Source organism: Ips typographus, linkage group LG2, assembly GCF_016097725.1.
Source record: "Ips typographus isolate SLU linkage group LG2, UJ_Ityp_2.0, whole genome shotgun sequence".
NCBI lineage: Eukaryota > Metazoa > Arthropoda > Insecta > Coleoptera > Curculionidae > Ips > Ips typographus.
In genome coordinates, this window is record NC_138423.1 from 5,418,584 (window position 1) to 5,436,062 (window position 17,479).

The 17,479-nt window shown below is 34.1% G+C and overlaps 2 protein-coding genes across 7 annotated transcripts in view; one reads left to right on the forward strand and one right to left on the reverse strand.

Annotated features, from left to right (window-relative positions):
- The first annotated feature begins 854 nt into the window (after positions 1-854).
- On the forward strand, positions 855-2,595 carry LOC145724809 (peptidyl-prolyl cis-trans isomerase, rhodopsin-specific isozyme-like). Its single transcript, XM_081973247.1, has 6 exons — positions 855-1,014; positions 1,636-1,846; positions 1,899-2,021; positions 2,075-2,157; positions 2,213-2,352; positions 2,405-2,595. Exons 1-6 carry the CDS (start codon positions 961-963, stop codon positions 2,508-2,510), a joined length of 717 nt encoding a protein of 238 aa, XP_081829373.1. The 5' UTR covers positions 855-960; the 3' UTR covers positions 2,511-2,595.
- Positions 2,596-6,778: 4,183 nt separating this feature from the next.
- LOC145725279 (homeotic protein spalt-major-like) overlaps positions 6,779-17,479 on the reverse strand; it is a 149,539-nt gene continuing 138,838 nt past the window's right edge. For 3 of the 6 annotated variants that reach the window (XM_081973973.1, XM_081973972.1, XM_081973976.1), the window contains exons 5-9: positions 14,254-14,403; positions 13,759-14,062; positions 10,968-11,119; positions 10,607-10,780; positions 6,779-8,422 (exon numbers count right to left, since the gene is read on the reverse strand). In XM_081973973.1, coding sequence (XP_081830099.1) covers positions 8,165-8,422; positions 10,607-10,780; positions 10,968-11,119; positions 13,759-14,062; positions 14,254-14,403 — 1,038 coding nt within the window. In that variant the 3' untranslated portion in view covers positions 6,779-8,164. The remainder of the gene's footprint in view (positions 8,423-10,606; positions 10,781-10,967; positions 11,120-13,758; positions 14,063-14,253; positions 14,404-17,479) is intronic. The other 3 variants (XM_081973978.1, XM_081973977.1, XM_081973975.1) reach the window with 2 other exon arrangements.

The window sequence follows — 17,479 nt, forward strand, 5'->3', positions numbered from 1 at the left end:
TGTGTCAATTCTCTAATATTTTTATTAGAATGTTTTTTAAGAATTTGTCTCTATCTACTTCAAAGTAAATTAATAGAAATAGATGTTGTCTCATATATTTTTAAGTTTCCATCAATAAGGTCTGGATTTGGAGAAAGACCTCTTCTAAAAAGTGTTGATCATCTTTAAGAGATTTTAGACTAATTAGTTGCTCTAGCTCTTTAAGTTTAAGGATTTCCTTCTTTCTTTTTACTGTTTGGCCAAGTGGTAGCTGTAAATAAGAAAAAGCTGTAAAGAAGTCTGAATTTGCCTCATATTCCTTAGGGTATTTCTGCTGTTGTGAGAGTATTTCTACTAGTTTTCCTACTTTCTATTCCTGATTCCATTGACCTCCTCCAAATGGCTAAAATCTCTTCCATACATCTCCTGGGAGGCCCAAGAAGATGATAATAAGATTCCTTTTGTAGATCCCCAGCTTTCTCAAGAGGCATATCATAGAAACGTTTTTCCATAAAGCTTCAAAATCTTAATCTCTGTTGATAAATTGTGTACTACAGCATTTTCTTCTTAATCAAGATGGTCATCATTTCCAAGTCGTTTTAAATGGTTTGTAGGTTTCCTTAAAATCTTAATCCAGTACCTCAAATTCAAGATTTTGTCCTGCTTAAGAAAAACAAGGTTTGAATTAATTAGACAGAAGTGAGTATAGAAGAGCTTATCGAATGGTTTTTAGGTCCAAACAAAGCCAAATGGTGCTAGTAGTTTGTTGATAAGGAAACCCATGTAAAATCATTGAGTTTTACGTGCATCACCTTATTAAGGTCTCCTATTACATAATTTATATACATACAGGTATATTCGACTGTTGTCTTGCAAACTGTGTGAACTTATAATTGGTTTAGTTGGACGCAAATCAATAATTACCCAGTTCAGTTGTTCTCTCCTGTCTTACAAGAATTAAATGAGTAACTAAATCAAAATATGTGTTTTAGTGATATTTATCTATGTTTAGTATTATTTGCACTATTTGGTCAGGTAAGAGAGTTTTAAATAGTGAAATCTAATAGATTTTTGTACTACTATAGTTTATGTAAATTATTGGCCAATTAATTGATTATGTAGTAAGTACGATTTTCAGATTTTATAATAAAAAATTGCCTTGAGTTAAGAAGTTACTTGAGAGTTGAGAAATTAAACTAGTTGTTAAAGCGCACTTTGGAGCATCCTGCTGTGTAAATGCTTGAAGAGGCCGTTTAGGCCAAAAAAACCTTAATATAATCTTGTAGAGAATAAAATTGAATAAAATTTGCTTCAACTTTCGTTTTTAACACTTTTTGACAGCTTCTCAAATAACGGAGCTACGTTCAGTTGAAAAATCAAACTAGTTTAAAAAGGGCACTTTGGAGCATCCTGTTTTTTTGCCCTTTAACTCATCGAGGAGGCCCTTAAGGCTAAAAACACCTAAATATCTTGTAGAGAATAAAATTTTCTACAACTTTCGTTAATAAAAAAATGAAAACGCTTAGGTTTTGTCTCTGATGATTAATTCAAAAAGTTTTTTTTTTTAAATGTACGCCCATTCAAATGATTTACCAATGTTTAGGAAAGACCCTATATAATTGAACAAATTAAAAAAACAATAATCTAACTTTTTAGTGTAAATGCGAGAAATATAAAATAACAGACCAAATCTACATGGATGTTAAAATTGGAGAAGTCTATCAGGGACGTATCACATTGGGATTATTTGGAGAGGTCGTTCCAAGAACGGTAAGAAACTTTAAGCATCTCGCCCTGTATGGAATTAATGGAAGAGGATATAACGGAACTAACTTTGTGGTAGCTATCAGGAAAGTTATGATATTGGGTTGGTTTTCACATTATTAGAAAAGAAAAGAATTACTTTTATTATTATTTAGGAGGAGATGTCGTTTTTAACAATGGAACTGGTTCGATAAGCATTTATGGAGAATTTTTTGAGGATGAAAGTTTTGAAATCAAACACGAGTCTAGTGGATTATTAGTAATGGCTAATGCTGGAGGTGTGTTGTGTCAAAATAACAACAATTTTACGTTTATTTTGTATACATTTTAGTCCCTAATTCAAACGGTTGTACGTTCTTTATTACGACAATGGCAACACCATGGCTTAATGGAAAGTATGTGGTTTTTGGAAAGGTAGTTTGATTCTTATTTGTAGAGTTTAATGTTTTGACTAAATGGTTTTACTAAGGTGTTGAATGGTAATGAAATAGTTCACAAAATTGAATACCTAAAAACTGATTACAACGATCGAATCTTGGATAACGTCCAGATTATTGATATTGGAGAGATCCAGTTTACACCATACTACGAGGATCACAAAAATTATGAGTAAGTGTTTAACAATGAAGTAATTTGTTATATTAAATTAGGAAATTTTTAGGTTAACCTTTTGGGCGTGGATTAAAGCTGGATGGTTTCCTCTTAGTTTTTCTTTTGGTATACTTGGATTCTTTCATTATTTTATAGCTAAGCTAAACACATTATAATCTGAACAAATGAATACACTGCTATTATACTATAAACCAGTTTGTATCAAGTGTATTAAACCATTAATAAAATACTAATAAACTATAATTACTTTAAGAATCTAATCTCTTGATTATCTTAATCAATTAATCAATTTGGATGATAGTTCAATATATTTTGACTCGTTGGAACAAGGCAGTTTTAACCTTCTCTTCACTAAAAGTTATCTTAATAATTTGGTAAATGATTCCAGTATCAAGAGTAACTAGAATAAAAGTCTCGTCCTTGTACTCCTAATAAAAAGTCCCACCCTCCTTAAAACTTGGATTTTCTACCAGAAGCACAGAAAGATCTGGAAGTAAATTAAGATTTCATGACTATAATGCGCTCGAATATCATAAGTAACTAAAATATACCTCCTTGCGTTTCTTCACCCCTAAGACAAAACCTCAATTTTCTGTAAAAACTGGATTTTCTTCCATAAGGAGGTAAGTTCAGTGTTTTTGACTATTGTTGGACGAACTTGAGAATCAGGAGCAACTATAATTTACTTCGATGTGTTTCTGCATTTTTAATACAAAACTTGATTTTTTGTCAAACTTGGAATTTGTACCAGAAATTAGATTTTTTATCAGGAGCACAGAAACAATTAAATTAAGTTTTTCTGACAAATGGTAGATGATTAAAAATGGTGAGGTTTCGTTTTTCGTTTATCAATCCCAATTCTCTGACCGGTTTCGCCATATTACGGCTCATCAAAGAGGCTATTGGACTTGACAACCAAAGAACAAAACCTTAATTCCAGTATAGTCCACTGGATGCTAGACATAATAGCTGTTTTTGCTGAAGGTTTTTTTCTTTGGTTATCAGGCCGTATAGTAACAAAAAACAAAACCTTACCATCTTTAACCAGTCATATCGGTTTTTACCGAATAATGTGGCATTATTGGGGCTGTCCCTAGATTTGGGAACGCCATTTGTAGGTTCTGACTGATAGAGTTAAGTACTGCTGTCACCAGATTTTGCACAACTGCTTTTATGATAGGTAGATGAGCTCGAGTATCAGGAGCAACTGCAAAACCTCCATGCGTTTCTGCATTTATTGAACTAATCTTGATATTTGTGAAAAATTGGATTTTGTACCAAATATTGTCACACCCGTGTTCGTAGTTACGGCACACCCAGTAACCAGCATAGTCAGCAAGGTTAGCATAATGAGGTCGCTGACGAACATAAAAGATGCACTGTAGCTCGACTAAATCACCGAACTCTGGAGTCCTCCTCAGGGGGAGGATTACTGACTGATCTCTGGGTTAGTCTGGGTACGCCTCTTGGTTGGTTGGTTTCTGGTATTTTGGCTCTACCTACTAGGGTATTTCGCCAGCTCGAAACGTAAGAGGCTCAGATAGTCGGGCTAGAGCCCCTGAGCCCCAGATAGCTACAAAAAGGTCTAAAAAATCGCTTAAAGGCACGATCCCAGCAAAAGATATAGTCATTCCTCGTGGAAACTATAACCGTCACTTTTCTTCCCTCCGGAGCACAGAAGCATAAGGAGGTAAATCAATTTTTTTTGACGATTGGTGGATGAGCTAGAGTATCAGGTGTAACTAAAATTTACCTCCTTGCATTTCTGCACTTCTAATACAAATCTTGATTTTATGTGAAAAATTGGTCTTTGTAGCAAAACTTGGGTTTTCTATCACTTGCACAAAAGAATAAGGAACTAAATCGAGTTTTCTTGACAATTGGTAGATAAGCTCGAGTATTAGAAGTTACTAAAACTTGCCTCCTTGCGTTTCTGTATTCTTAATACAAATCTTGGTGTTCTGCGAAAAATTGGATTTTGTACCACATAATAAGTTTCTATCAGGAGCAATAAGGAGGTAAATCAAGTTTTCTTGACAATTGGTGGATGAGCTGGAGTATCAGGAGTAACTAAAATTTACCTCCGTTCCTTCCTAATTCCTAATACAATTTGTGATTATCTGTAAAAATTAGATTTTGTACCAGATATTGGATTTTCTATCAAGAGCACAGAAGCATAAGGAGGTAAATCAACTGTTCTTGACAATTGGTGGATGATCTCGAGTATCAGAAACAACTAAAATTTACCTCCTTGCAATTCTGCACTTCTAATACAAATCTTGATTTTATGTGAAAAATTGGACTTTGTAGCAAAACTTGAGTTTCCTATCAGTAGCACAGAAGAATAAGGAACTAAATCGAGTTTTCTTGACAATTGGTAGATAAGCTCGAGTATTAGAAGTTATTAAAACTTGCCTCCTTGCGTTTCTGTATTCTTAACACAAATCTTGGTGTTCTGCGAAAAATTGGATTTTGTACCACATATTAAGTTTCTATCAGGAATACAGAAGCATAAGGAGGTAAATCAAGTTTTCTTGACAATTGGTGGATGAGCTGGAGTATCAGGTGTAACTAAAATTTACCTTCTTGCATTTCTGCACTTCTAATACAAATCTTAATTTTATGTGAAAAATTGGACTTTGTAGCAAAACTTGGGTTTTCTATCACTAGCACAAAAGAATAAGGAACTAAATCGAGTTTTCTTGACAATTGGTAGATAAGCTCGAGTATTAGAAGTTACTAAAACTTGCCTCCTTGCGTTTCTGTATTCTTAATACAAATCTTGGTGTTCTGCGAAAAATTGGATTTTGTACCACATATTAAGTTTCTATCAGGAACACAGAAGCATAAGGAATTAAATCAAGTTTTCTTGACAATTGGTGGATGAGCTGGAGTATCAGGAGTAACTAAAATTTACCTCCTTGCCTTTCTAATTCCTAATACAATTTGTGATTAACTGTAAAAATTAGATTTTGTACCAGATTTTCTATCAAGACCACAGATACATAAGGAATTTAATAAAAAATTTTTGACAACTGGTAGATGAGCTCGAGAATCAGGAACAACTAAAGTTTACCTCCTTGCGTTTCTGCACTTCTAATACAAATCTTGATTTTATTTGAAAAATTGGACTTTGTAGCAAAACTTGAGTTTCCTATCAGTAGCACAGAAGAATAAGGAACTAAATCGAGTTTTCTTGACAATTGGTAGATAAGCTCGAGTATCAGAAGTTACTAAAATTTGCCTCCTTGCGTTTCTGCATTCTTAATACAAATCTTGGTTTTCTGCCAAAAATTCGATTTTGTACCACATATTAAGTTTCTATCAGGAGCACAGAAGCGTAAGGAGGTAAATCAACTTTTCTTGACAATTGGTGGATGAGCTGCAGTATCAGGAGTAATTAAAATTTACCTTCTTGCCTTTCTAATTCCTAATACAAATTGTGATGTCTGTAAAAATTGGGTTTTGTACCAGATATTGGATTTTCTAGCAAGAGCACAGATACATAAAAAATTTAATAAAAACAATTTTCACAACTGGTAGATGAGCTTGAGTATCAGGAACAACTAAAGTTTACCTCCTTGCGTTTCTGCACTTCTAATACAAATTTTGATTTTATGTGAAAAATTGGACTTCGTAGCAAAACTTGAGTTTCCTATCATTAGCACAGAAGAATAAGGAACTAAATCGAGTTTTCTTGACAATTGGTAGATAAGCTCGAGTATCAGAAGTTACTAAAATTTGCCTCCTTGCGTTTCTGCATTCTTAATACAAATCTTGGTTTTCTGCCAAAAATTTGATTTTGTACCACAAAATAAGTTTCTATCAGGAGCACAGAAGCGTAAGGAGGTAAATCAACTTTTCTTGACAATTGGTGGATGAGCTGCAGTATCAGGAGTAACTAAAATTTACCTCCTTGCCTTTCTAATTCCTAATACAATTTGTGATTGTCTATAAAAATTGGATTTTGTACCAGATATTGTCTATCAAGAGCACAGATACGTAAGGAATTAAATAAGGTTTTTTTTTGACAACTGGTAGATGAGCTGGAGTATCAGGAAGTTTACCTCCTTGCATTTCTGCACTTCTAATACAAATCTTGGTTTTCTGCGACAAATTGGATTTTGTAGCCAAATTTGTACTTTCTATCAGGAGCACAGAAGCGTAAAGATTTAAATGACCTTTTCTTAATAAATGGGGGATGCGCTGGAGTACCGAAATTAATTAATATTTACCGCCATGCCATTCTGCATTCCTAATACTAAACGTGATTTTCGTTCATTTTGAGTTTGAGTATCAAGAGTGACTATAAAATTTATCTAAATTTGCTTCTTTGCGTTTCTGCACTCCTAATATATTTTTTTTGTAATAAAGCCTGTTTCCCAGGGTTAAAAAAGGGTAATTGGAAAAAAAATACTAAAGCTTATTATGTGATAAATATATTTTATGATTAAACAGAATCGAACTGGCTCTCGAAAATCTTTACACGTGTTTGACCACCAGTTAAAAATATTTTGTACACTGCCTAAAGGAAACGTAACAATCTTGAATATCTTAAAACGTACATACTGTGGAAAAATCAGTTTAACAGAGTGTTACCAATCAGAAATCAATAAATACATGATTGTTTTACATTGTTCCGAAACAATTTTTGTGGGCTTGTTTGTACTAAGATAGCCGTTTAGTCGTAACTTTAATAATAAACGTACATAATAATAATAAAACCAGTCTCATATTACAATACATAATGACGATTATTTACACTTAATTTTCGATTGACCATGCTAAACAAAATGGACAACATCTAGTAACAATACAGTGACTCTAAACCTATTATTTATGTATGTACAGGGTGGTTTTTTTTTAAATTTAGTAAAGCTAAATACTGGCATTGCCAGTGTCCTTCGGACACACAGTAAATTTAACACAGCAATCGAAAGTGATTCGGTATATTCAGAAATTTTTAAGACAAATTTCTGAACACAAAGATCATTCAATACAGGATAGTACTCTTAACTAATAGTTTGCGTTATCTTAAATCTTGTATAGTACAAATTTAACGTTAAAAAGAACCAAAACGTATATTTCATTGTTAAATACGCCTTTCTAATTACACAGCATCTATATACGTAAATAATATTATAATAGTTTATATATCACAGTATGCATTGCCCCAACCGTAATTCGACAAGGAAATTTATTCAAAAATGCTATCTTTAAAAGGGAATAGTCCAGACGATATTCCATATTATTTAGACTTATGGGTACAAATTCTGAAGTTAATGGAGTTTGTCTTAAGATTTCGACATTGAAGTCCTTGTGGTAACTTCAGCTTTTCGCCTGTTTGGTGTAACATACAGTGTTAATCGAAAATTACCTGTCAAAACTTCGGAAATTGTCCCAGATACATATCGACCGGACTAAAAGGACTAATTCAACATCCGGTAATGCACGATCAGTAAAAAATGCAAATAAATAAATCCCAATCTAGCACAACCCCTACACTAATAAGGTTTGAAATGTGATAACTACAACTTTGATTGATTCCAATACAGAGTTTCGTTAAAGATATGTATTGACCCTCTATAAACCTCTCCAGAGGGAAATTGAGATCGGAAACTCGCACTCACGTCAGCAGTGGAATGTAAAAATAACTGCTACAATATTTTTAAAATGCAACTATTCATTTACCTTCACTACACCATTTATGGTTAAATTACGCTAATTCTGGCCGAAAGTATAAAGTATCCTTGTCATAGTAAAGACTAGTCGAACATAGGAACGGGTCGCCTAATCCAGAGAAGGTCTTTTAGGCGGCTAGGCCTTCTCTGGACGCGGACAAAATGTCTTCTCGAGGGGCTTCTGCGGCTTTTCTATCAAAGTGCAAGTCCCATAGACCGGGCCTCGGGTCCGGTTCGCTAGGAGGACGATCCGGTGCCCGTTCCGGTGAATTAAGTTGTGGCCTAGAACCTTCAGGTGGAGGATACCCAAAACCTAACAGACCGCCGTATTTTGCTGAAGGCGCTAACCCGTTTTGTGCTGGACCTACTGATGACATCTCGTTCAGCTGAAACAACAAATAATGTTAGGATCATTTTGTTTCACCTGTAACATTGTAACAAACTGTGATGATGAAATTTGTAATGTTTGAGTAGGTGACATAAATATATTTCCGTCATTCGTAATGTAGTATGTAGCTGCTAGTTGATTTAGAAACCTCAAGCCAGGAACTGGTGGAGGATATTAGAAAAGGTTTATGTTCAGGAGTGGACGAAAAGTGGCTGAGAGAGAACAAGAAGAAGAAAAGCTGATTTTGAATACTTACTTTTATAAAATGGCTTTTTGTGCAAGTTCCACATCTACGGACATCTACTAAAGTTTTGGTTTCATTTGTACTCAGAAGATTGTTGTTTTTCAAAAATGGAAGAACGAAGTTAGAGTTGTGTTTTTTTGCAAGGTTTATCACCAACAGAGTTATTTTGTACACTATAATCATCCCTATCACTTTGCACCATTAAACCTTGAGTTGCAGACATGGCAAAACCAGATTAGTAAATGCAATACGTTCGGGAAGACCAAAAGAGGCTACTACTGACGAAATCATCCAAAAAGTGCGAATGTTAGGTGAATGGAGATTAAAACTCACTGACATTGCTGACACTGTAGGAATGTCTACACAGTGGACACATGATATCTTTTAACCAAGTTTTTGGACTCCTCTAACCTAAACCAAAACTTGTTTCGTTAAACAAACGAATTCGAATATAGACAGCATAGACTTATTGTGTTAGATCTAGAGAGCAATTCCAGCAAATATCCATTACGCCTCTGTTACTCTAAGAAGCTTGTACAATCTTAAACCTAGTTTCTCATCTTAATATGAATATGGTGTTATTACATAGCCTTGAAAAGAAGAAAAACAAAAAGGCGTGTTACGACGAGGAATGTAAGTTATTGAACGCCCAAAAGAGCAATACCAGAGCAGTTATGTTGCAGATTCTTCGGAGGCAAATATCAAAAAATTCAGAGAACAGAGAAAGGTCAAAGTTGGTGGTGAATCTGTGCCAAATTCTATTCTTACGTCTCAAAGTATCTGTCACAAAAATCTAAGGTTCTCCTCCGGTACAGAACGGTTATTGGACCACCTATCATCATGTATGGATGTGAAACATGGACACTGACTAAAGAGAGTGAGTATAAATTACTGTGTTGCAAACGGAAGAGAAGAATCTTTGAAGCAAAGATATCGCATAAGAACTAAAGCAACTCTACCAAGACCTTACGTTGGGTTGGACATGTACAAAGACAGTCAGATGAACGCTTAATAAAACTATGTAGTGTGGCAAAGCAACACTACACTACAACACTAACCTGGACACTGACAGACTCGTTGCTGAAAAGGATAGAGACGTTTGAAATGTGGACGTACAGAAAACTACTTAAAATTAGTTGGGTTGAGAGAATAACAAACCAGGAAGTGTTGCGACGACTACATAAAACAACCGAATTAGTGATCACAACAAAACAACGAAAACTTGAACATTTTGGACACATTATGTGACATTCTGAGAAATACGCTTTGCTACATCTGATAATCCAGGGGAAAATAATGGGAAAGAGAAGCGTGGGAAGGACAACATCATGATTGTGGAACTTGAGAGTGTGTAGTAAATAAAATCATGCTGCTTATCTACTGTCATGACTTGTGAAGAAAATGATCGTGACGGTCATGATACCTGAAGAAGGAAAGGCAACTGACAACATCAAAAGCGAGTTTGAAGCCATGGGATATGGAATGGATACCCACTTAATGAGGAACCGAGAGGAATGGAGGCAAATTGTCCGGTCAGCCAAAACCCACCAAGGGTTGTAGTGCTACGGAGTAAGTAAGAAGGTAAAGTGTGGGCCTATTGAATGGCATAAACGTCTATACTTATTTTACCAACTATATTGTCCGAACTGAACCAATTTGATATAAATAAGACTCGACATCCGTTAGTAAGGCGGAGACAGTCAGAGAAGACTCCGTCTCGTGCACACCAATATAGTCGTCCCGAATTCTGCATCCCACACCGGGTTCGTAAATTATTGAAATAGTAAATCATTCTTAAATTGTAATAATCGCGCCAGAAAGCTGTTCTCATCGTCTAACAAATGTAAGTATAAACTGTTTTATTATTGTAGTGTTTTGTGTGTTGTCTCGTTTCAAAAATGGGTTACTTTTTGCTTCTTAAAGTTAAAATGTACGTACCTTTTGTTGCATGCCATTAAGGAAAGGAGCCGGAAGGTACGGGTAGAAGAGATCGGGCCTCCGTTGCAGAAATTCGGAATCCTTGGGAGTCATGGGGATGGGCGGTAGGTCTAGAGACATGCGACGACCTCGTCGAGACGCCCCGTTGCTCCACATATGGGTACCCATGTGAACCTGAAACGACCAAATTCCTCCATTACTTCCACGACTAGTTTATACTAAAATAGTCTCTACAGCAATCATATAACTTACCCGCACATAGCACACTTACAAAAAATTAGTCAAACACCCTCAACCCATGAATAACTGAGTGAAACCACAATTAGTCGCGTTAGTAAGCAAAAGCACGTAAGACACATACCTTGAGATTTCCTTTTGTGGTGAAAGCTTTCTGGCACACGGTGCACCTAAAGGGTTTGTCGCCGGTGTGCGTTCTCATGTGTATCTGCAACGCAGAGCTCGACGAAAAGTTCTTGTTGCACACATGACACAAGTGCTTACTGGATTGCAAGCCTGGAAAGACACACACCACACACGTGTTAGCCCACAACCATCAGCTCGTATTAGTGCAAGCAAAATGATGTTAAAAAATTGACGTTGATTTCAACACAATCATATAATATGTACAAATTTACTGTTATTTTCAATTCGGTCCCCTTTTTGAAAAGTATAATGTCAGTTTTATTCTCCTACAAAAAATAGAAAAATCTGTTTTTTTTCTAAGCTAATTAATATTACTGAACAAATCTAACCTAACCTAACCAAACTTAAATTTTAATTAAACCAGCTGAGTTAGGAATTGTACAGGGTGAGTCAAGGTGAGGGTGAGAAAGCGACACTTTTTTGATATTTCCTAAACTTGTCAAATATAAATAATTTTTTCCAAACATACCAAATTTTCCACAACTTAATATTTATAATTAATTTTAATATAATAATTATTAAAACTGATTATTTATTGAGTTACCTAGTTTCTATTACCAGGTACTAGGAATTTATTAATACAACTAATGTCATAATTTCAAATTAATTAAATTTGTTGAAAAATATTGTAAATTTAAGGTTCCTTTTAAAAGTGCAATAAAATATACCGGATTCTATTAAAAAAAAAAACATTAGTTTACCTGGTATTTCAATTACAAGTCACCCTGTATATAGACAGCTGTGACTAAATCAACAGAAAATATTATTGAATAAAATAAAAAACCATGAGAAAAGTAAAAAATAATTTTAAATTAAACTAAAAAAATTTTAAATGTTTAATGGAACAAATTGTATAGTTTCTGATAATTTGACAGATTTGATTCCAAAAATTGACATTATTTGGTTGGCATTCGAGTTGATGTTCCGTCCAGCATGTGCAGAGCGAATTTGAGGTCACGATGGTAATTTAACATATCAATATATTGACCAACTGTCAAATTACGTCATCGTGACGTCAAATGATGATAACGTTCAGTCCTTTCGATTATTGATGACAAAACTGTGTTGTTTGTGTGTGTTACAATTTTTACATTCCGTTAACTCGAAAACGGTCACATTAAATGTCAAAATATTATAATATATTTTGAAAGTAGGAGAAAAATATCTAACAAATAATCAGAAAATATAAAGGATGTTCCATTCTCTACGGGACAGTTTCTTTTAGTTTTCTTGTTCAATTTGAAAAAATGTCTGATTTGAAACTTCGTTTACAAGATAGTTCAGTTATTATGTTCAAAAACCCAAAACCAACTCAACCCAACTTAAAAATTGTCTTTGAAATGGTGAAAAGTGACTTTAAAATTGTTTTTGCAATCAGTTTTCATAGTTTTCAGACAAATTGAAAGACTTATTTAGTCTTGGAAACTGTAAAAATTGACTTGAGAGGCTTGAAAACTGTCTTTGTAGTCAGTTTTCAGATAAGTGGAAAACTTTAGTATTGAAAATTGACTTGCAGAAATAAAAAACTACTTTCTCTAGAATTTTTGACTATAAACTCACACATTTGAAACTTGAAAATTGAGTTAGGCACCAAAAATTAACTCTGAACTACTGAAAACAGTGACAAAAGAAGTTTTCATAATTTGTAAACACATTTCAATATTTTAGTCTTGAAATTAGTCTTAAATACAGTATATTGACATTCGATTCATGAAAATTGACTTGAAGACTAACTTTTCTAAAGTCTTTTTATTTTGCTTTTCAATTTCTTAGCACAATAGGTTATTTTTAGGCTTTTAAAACTGCTTTCAGCTTGAAAAATTGAGTTGCAAGGCTATCTTCACCAAGTTTTTGACATAGCAGACTTAAAAAACACTTTTTTGACATTTTCCTTTCAGTGTTAAAAATTCGAGCATTTCTTAAAAGTCTAGAAGGATTGTAGTGCTTTAAGGCTGTTTTCAGCCTGAAAAATTGAGTTGAAAGGCTCTTCACAAAGTTTTTGACTTATCAGACCTGAAAGCCAGTTTGTACACTGTCCATAGTCTTGAAAATATCATTTCAAACTTCTTCACTATTAAATTGACTTCAACACTTTTCCAAAAAATTGGAGCATTTCTAAGATATTCGGACTGTTTTTAGTTCTTCAAGACTAAAAAATCAAATTTAAAACTATTTACAATAGTACAAGTTAAGCTTCAGACTCTTTGGCACTAAATGCTCTAAATGTTTGATTTTGACTTCTCATTACCGCTAATTTGAACTTAAAAATTGAGATATTAAGATCTATTATATTGAGACACCATGTCTTAGATAGGAATAGCACTTTAACTAATGAATTGCATCTTAAAACACTAAGTAATTTTTGGCTGTAAACTCACTATTTGCACTTTAAACAAGGTTTGGTGAAATATAATCAAGCTTACAAAAAAATATCATTTAAACTAACTTAAAAGAATGGATTCCCCAAGGCAATAATCACAATGATAAATCCAGTATGCTGACATAAAAAAATTATCTCGCTAAAATTTGCTTTTGCGAAAATTCACGGAATGGATATGAACCATTGTGTTGTATGTAAATTAGAGGTTGAAACGAAACGATATAATTTCCGTTCTCATTGCAAAATAATTCCAATTATCTTGATTAAAAGTTACGCCAATATTAAATTCTTTTGGCCGTATAACGCATACAAAATTTGCTCGCAAAAATTAAACATTTTCTGAACTTACTAGGCGGTCGTTTAGGAAGAGGCAATTCCGTTTCGGTTGGTTCCCTTTTCACTTGCGACTGTTCCTGTTTTGGTTCCTGAAGCTGAGCAGAGAGATGAGGCATTTGGGGCTGAGATACAGGAGGTACAGCAGCCGGCTGCTGAACCTGCTGCCCCTGATCGCCATCTTCAGAGTGTTCTCTTTGAGGCATACTTGGAGGAAGCGGCGTCGAGTCGTCCCCACTCAACGACGGAGTCTTATTCTCAAACATGTGTTGGGGCATGTCCCTTATCTTGTGCGTGAGCATGTGTTGCTTCATATTCCCCTGAAACAAATAATACATCATCAATTTTGTAGTTAGACCAAATGGCTTGCGATTAGGTGAGCGGTTCAACAATATTAGCGGGGGATTTGGGAACAACCAGAGAGCCTTAGCATATACTAAAACTTTTTTAAACTTGGTCAAATAGCTATATGCTAGTGCTATGCAGGGGTTTGAAAGGTTACTTGGCTTACCGCCAGTTGCATCCAAGTCGAGGCGTATCCGGGGCTCATCGGTAAAGGGAAAACTGAAGGAATGTTGTGGGAAGCGGGGTTTCTAGTTCGAGCCTTCCAAGGCTTTGCGTCCTCCAGGATACGCCTCTGCTTGTTGCATTCGCAACCCTCCTGAAATTTACAGTTTTTAGTCAGCCGACGATTACCTAAAATGGTTTCATATAAGTATGTCAATTAGGATTACTTCCAAAATTTCGAAATTTAATTTATGAAAGTATCTTAAAATAGCCTTCTATGGATATTCTCTATCCATCAATTCTGATAGTTCACAGTTACGTTGTATATACTGAGTGTCCCACGACGAAAAAAATAGAAGAAAACAGTTGGAGTTCCTAGAACTACAAGGTATCACCAATTTTAGTTTTTCTTCTATAGGGCTCTTGAGGAAAGAGTTGGTTAAAGTCTGGCAAAAATGCGTAGTTTGAAGTTTAGTAACATCCAGTCTTAAAATTTCATACATAGAATTATAAAAAAAACAAAATTTTGGAAAAACATTCTGAGCTTATGTAATGAGATAATTCCATGTAATTGACATTTTGTCATTACAACTTTTTGCCCTGCAAAATATGACAATGTCACATTCAAAATTTGACAATTCGGTTTTTGGCAGCCGAAAAATTTAAAAATTTTAAAATCCTCATTAAATTTCCTATCCAATAATCTTGAAAAACGGTATCAAAGATTGAACTGTTTGAAAGAACAGTCAGAGACAAAATCGCTTGTAAAACGCACTTGCAGTAAGAAAATGATTGTTTTAAGTACATTTTTGAAATCCTCATTCAATTTCCTATCCCATAACCTGAAAAATACTACAAAATATAGTACAGTCAGGGAGAAAAGCGGTATCAAAAATTAAACGGTCAAAAACACAGTTTGAAAGAACAGTCAGACACAAAATCGCTTGTAAAACCCACTTGGAGTAAAAAAATTACTATTTTAAGTACATTTTTGAAATCCTCATTCAATTTGCTATCCAATAACCTGAAAAACACTTCAAAATTTAGTACAGTCAGGGAGAAAATCGATATCAAAGATTGAAATGTCAAAAACACAGTTTGAAAGAACAGTCAGACAAAATCGCTTGTAAAACCCACTTGCAGTAAGAAAATGATTGTTTTAAGTACATTTTTGAAATCCTCATTCAATTTCCTATCCCATAACCTGAAAAACACTACAAAATTTAGTACAGTCACGGAAAAAACGGTATCAAAGCTTGAACTGTTAAAAACACAGTTTGAAAGAACAGTTAGCGACAAAATTACTTGTAAAACCCACTCGGAGTAAGAAAATGACTGTTTTAAGTACATTTTTGAAATCCTCATTCAATTCTCTATCCCATAACCTAAAAAACACTACAAAATTTAGTACAGTCAGGGAGAAAAGTGATATCAAAAATTGAACTGTCAAAAACACAGCTTGAAAGAACAGTCAGAGACAAAATCGCTTATAAAACCCACTTGGAGTAAGAAAATTACTGTTTTAAGTACATTTTTGAAATCCTCATTCAATTTCCTATCCAATAACCTGAAAAACACTTCAAAATTTAGTACAGTCAGGGAAAAAAGCGGTATCAAAAATTGAACTGTCAAAAACACAGTTTGAAAGAACAGTCAGACAAAATCGCTTGTAAAACCCACTTGCAGTAAGATAATGATTGTTTTAAGTACATTTTTGAAATCCTTATTCAATTCCCTAACCCATATAATCGAAAAATACTACAAAATTTAGTACAGTCAGGGAGAAAAGCGGTATCAAAGATTGAACTGTCAAAAACACAGTTTGAAAGAACAGTCAGAGACAAAATTGCTTGTAAAACCCACTTGGCGTTAGAAAATAACTGTTTAAGCACATTTTTGAAATCCTTAAAAATTTTCTATCTAATAACCTGAAAAACACTAAAAAATTTGGTATTTTTCACAATTTCTTTTGGATATTTCTGAAAATCAGCGGAGTTTTTAAAATTTTAAAACAGCATATTATTAAACTACAAATTGCGCAATTTTGTCGTTAGTTAACCAACTCTGTATCTCTCACTGTTCGCGAGATCTACACACTTGTAATGGTTAAAGTATTTTAACGTGGAAACAGTTTAATTTTGAAAATTTTGGCAATGTCGCTCTGTTTAACAGAAAGTCATTTTGGCCCTCAGTAATACCGTTACACTTTTTCCAAACATCCTAAATCTGTTTTTGGGTTACAAAAACTGAAAGTTTGACAACGTTGTACTATTCCTCAATCTGGTTTGTGTACTTTTGTAACATTTGTTTTTTACCCTTTAAAACGCCTTTTCTACTTGCAAAAAGTAAAAAAAATCTTTCAAATGACTCTTATAACTAATGCAAAAAAATGTGTACACACAAAGTAAACCTAACTTTAAATTTTTGAAATTTAAAAAAATTGTGATTGTTGCCCAAATACCAGGTTTCATAATTTTTGTCCCTGTTTCGTGGAAAAGTAACATTTTGGCAACGCCGCACTATTTTTTATAAAGGTGACCAAAAATCTACAGATTTACTGTCAATTTAGTTGGATTGTGCCAAACTTCAAAGCTAGAATTGCAGTTTTCCCATACTTTTGACACCTTGACCATCTGATGAATCAATAAGCAGAAACACGTGTCGTCAGGTTATCATCCTGTTATACTTTCTGCTTTATACGACTGACCAACCTTTTTTAAATATCAACAAACCATTTTTGAAAGAAACTGTTTAAATATGGTTCAAAAGTAAATTCCTGGTACATTTATAGGCTTTCTTGATTGAGCATGTAGACACCATATGGCGAAGAGCGAGAATGGAAATAAAAGGACATCAGGAAAGTAAATTCTTGACAATTCCACAAAGGAACAGCCTAAACTCAAGTTCAAAAGCATCGTACCTGAACAAGATCGTTATTAATCCCATTTGTAATTATCGCAGCAGATAAGAATGTAGTTAATGTACGCCAGACTATTTCTGTTCATCGGGATGAATAATAACGGGCTTAAAAATAGTACCGAAGTTCAAGAAAGCTGTTAGAAGAATGTGCCATTTACATAGCGGTTTTTAATCGAAAACGAATATACGCGCAATAAATATTGAATAATTGCAGACGAAAATAACGACACCGAATTCTGAAGAATCCGTCTGCATTTTTCACGGCAATCACTTCGGATCTTAATGACGACAAGTTAAAAAGTGCATTTTGA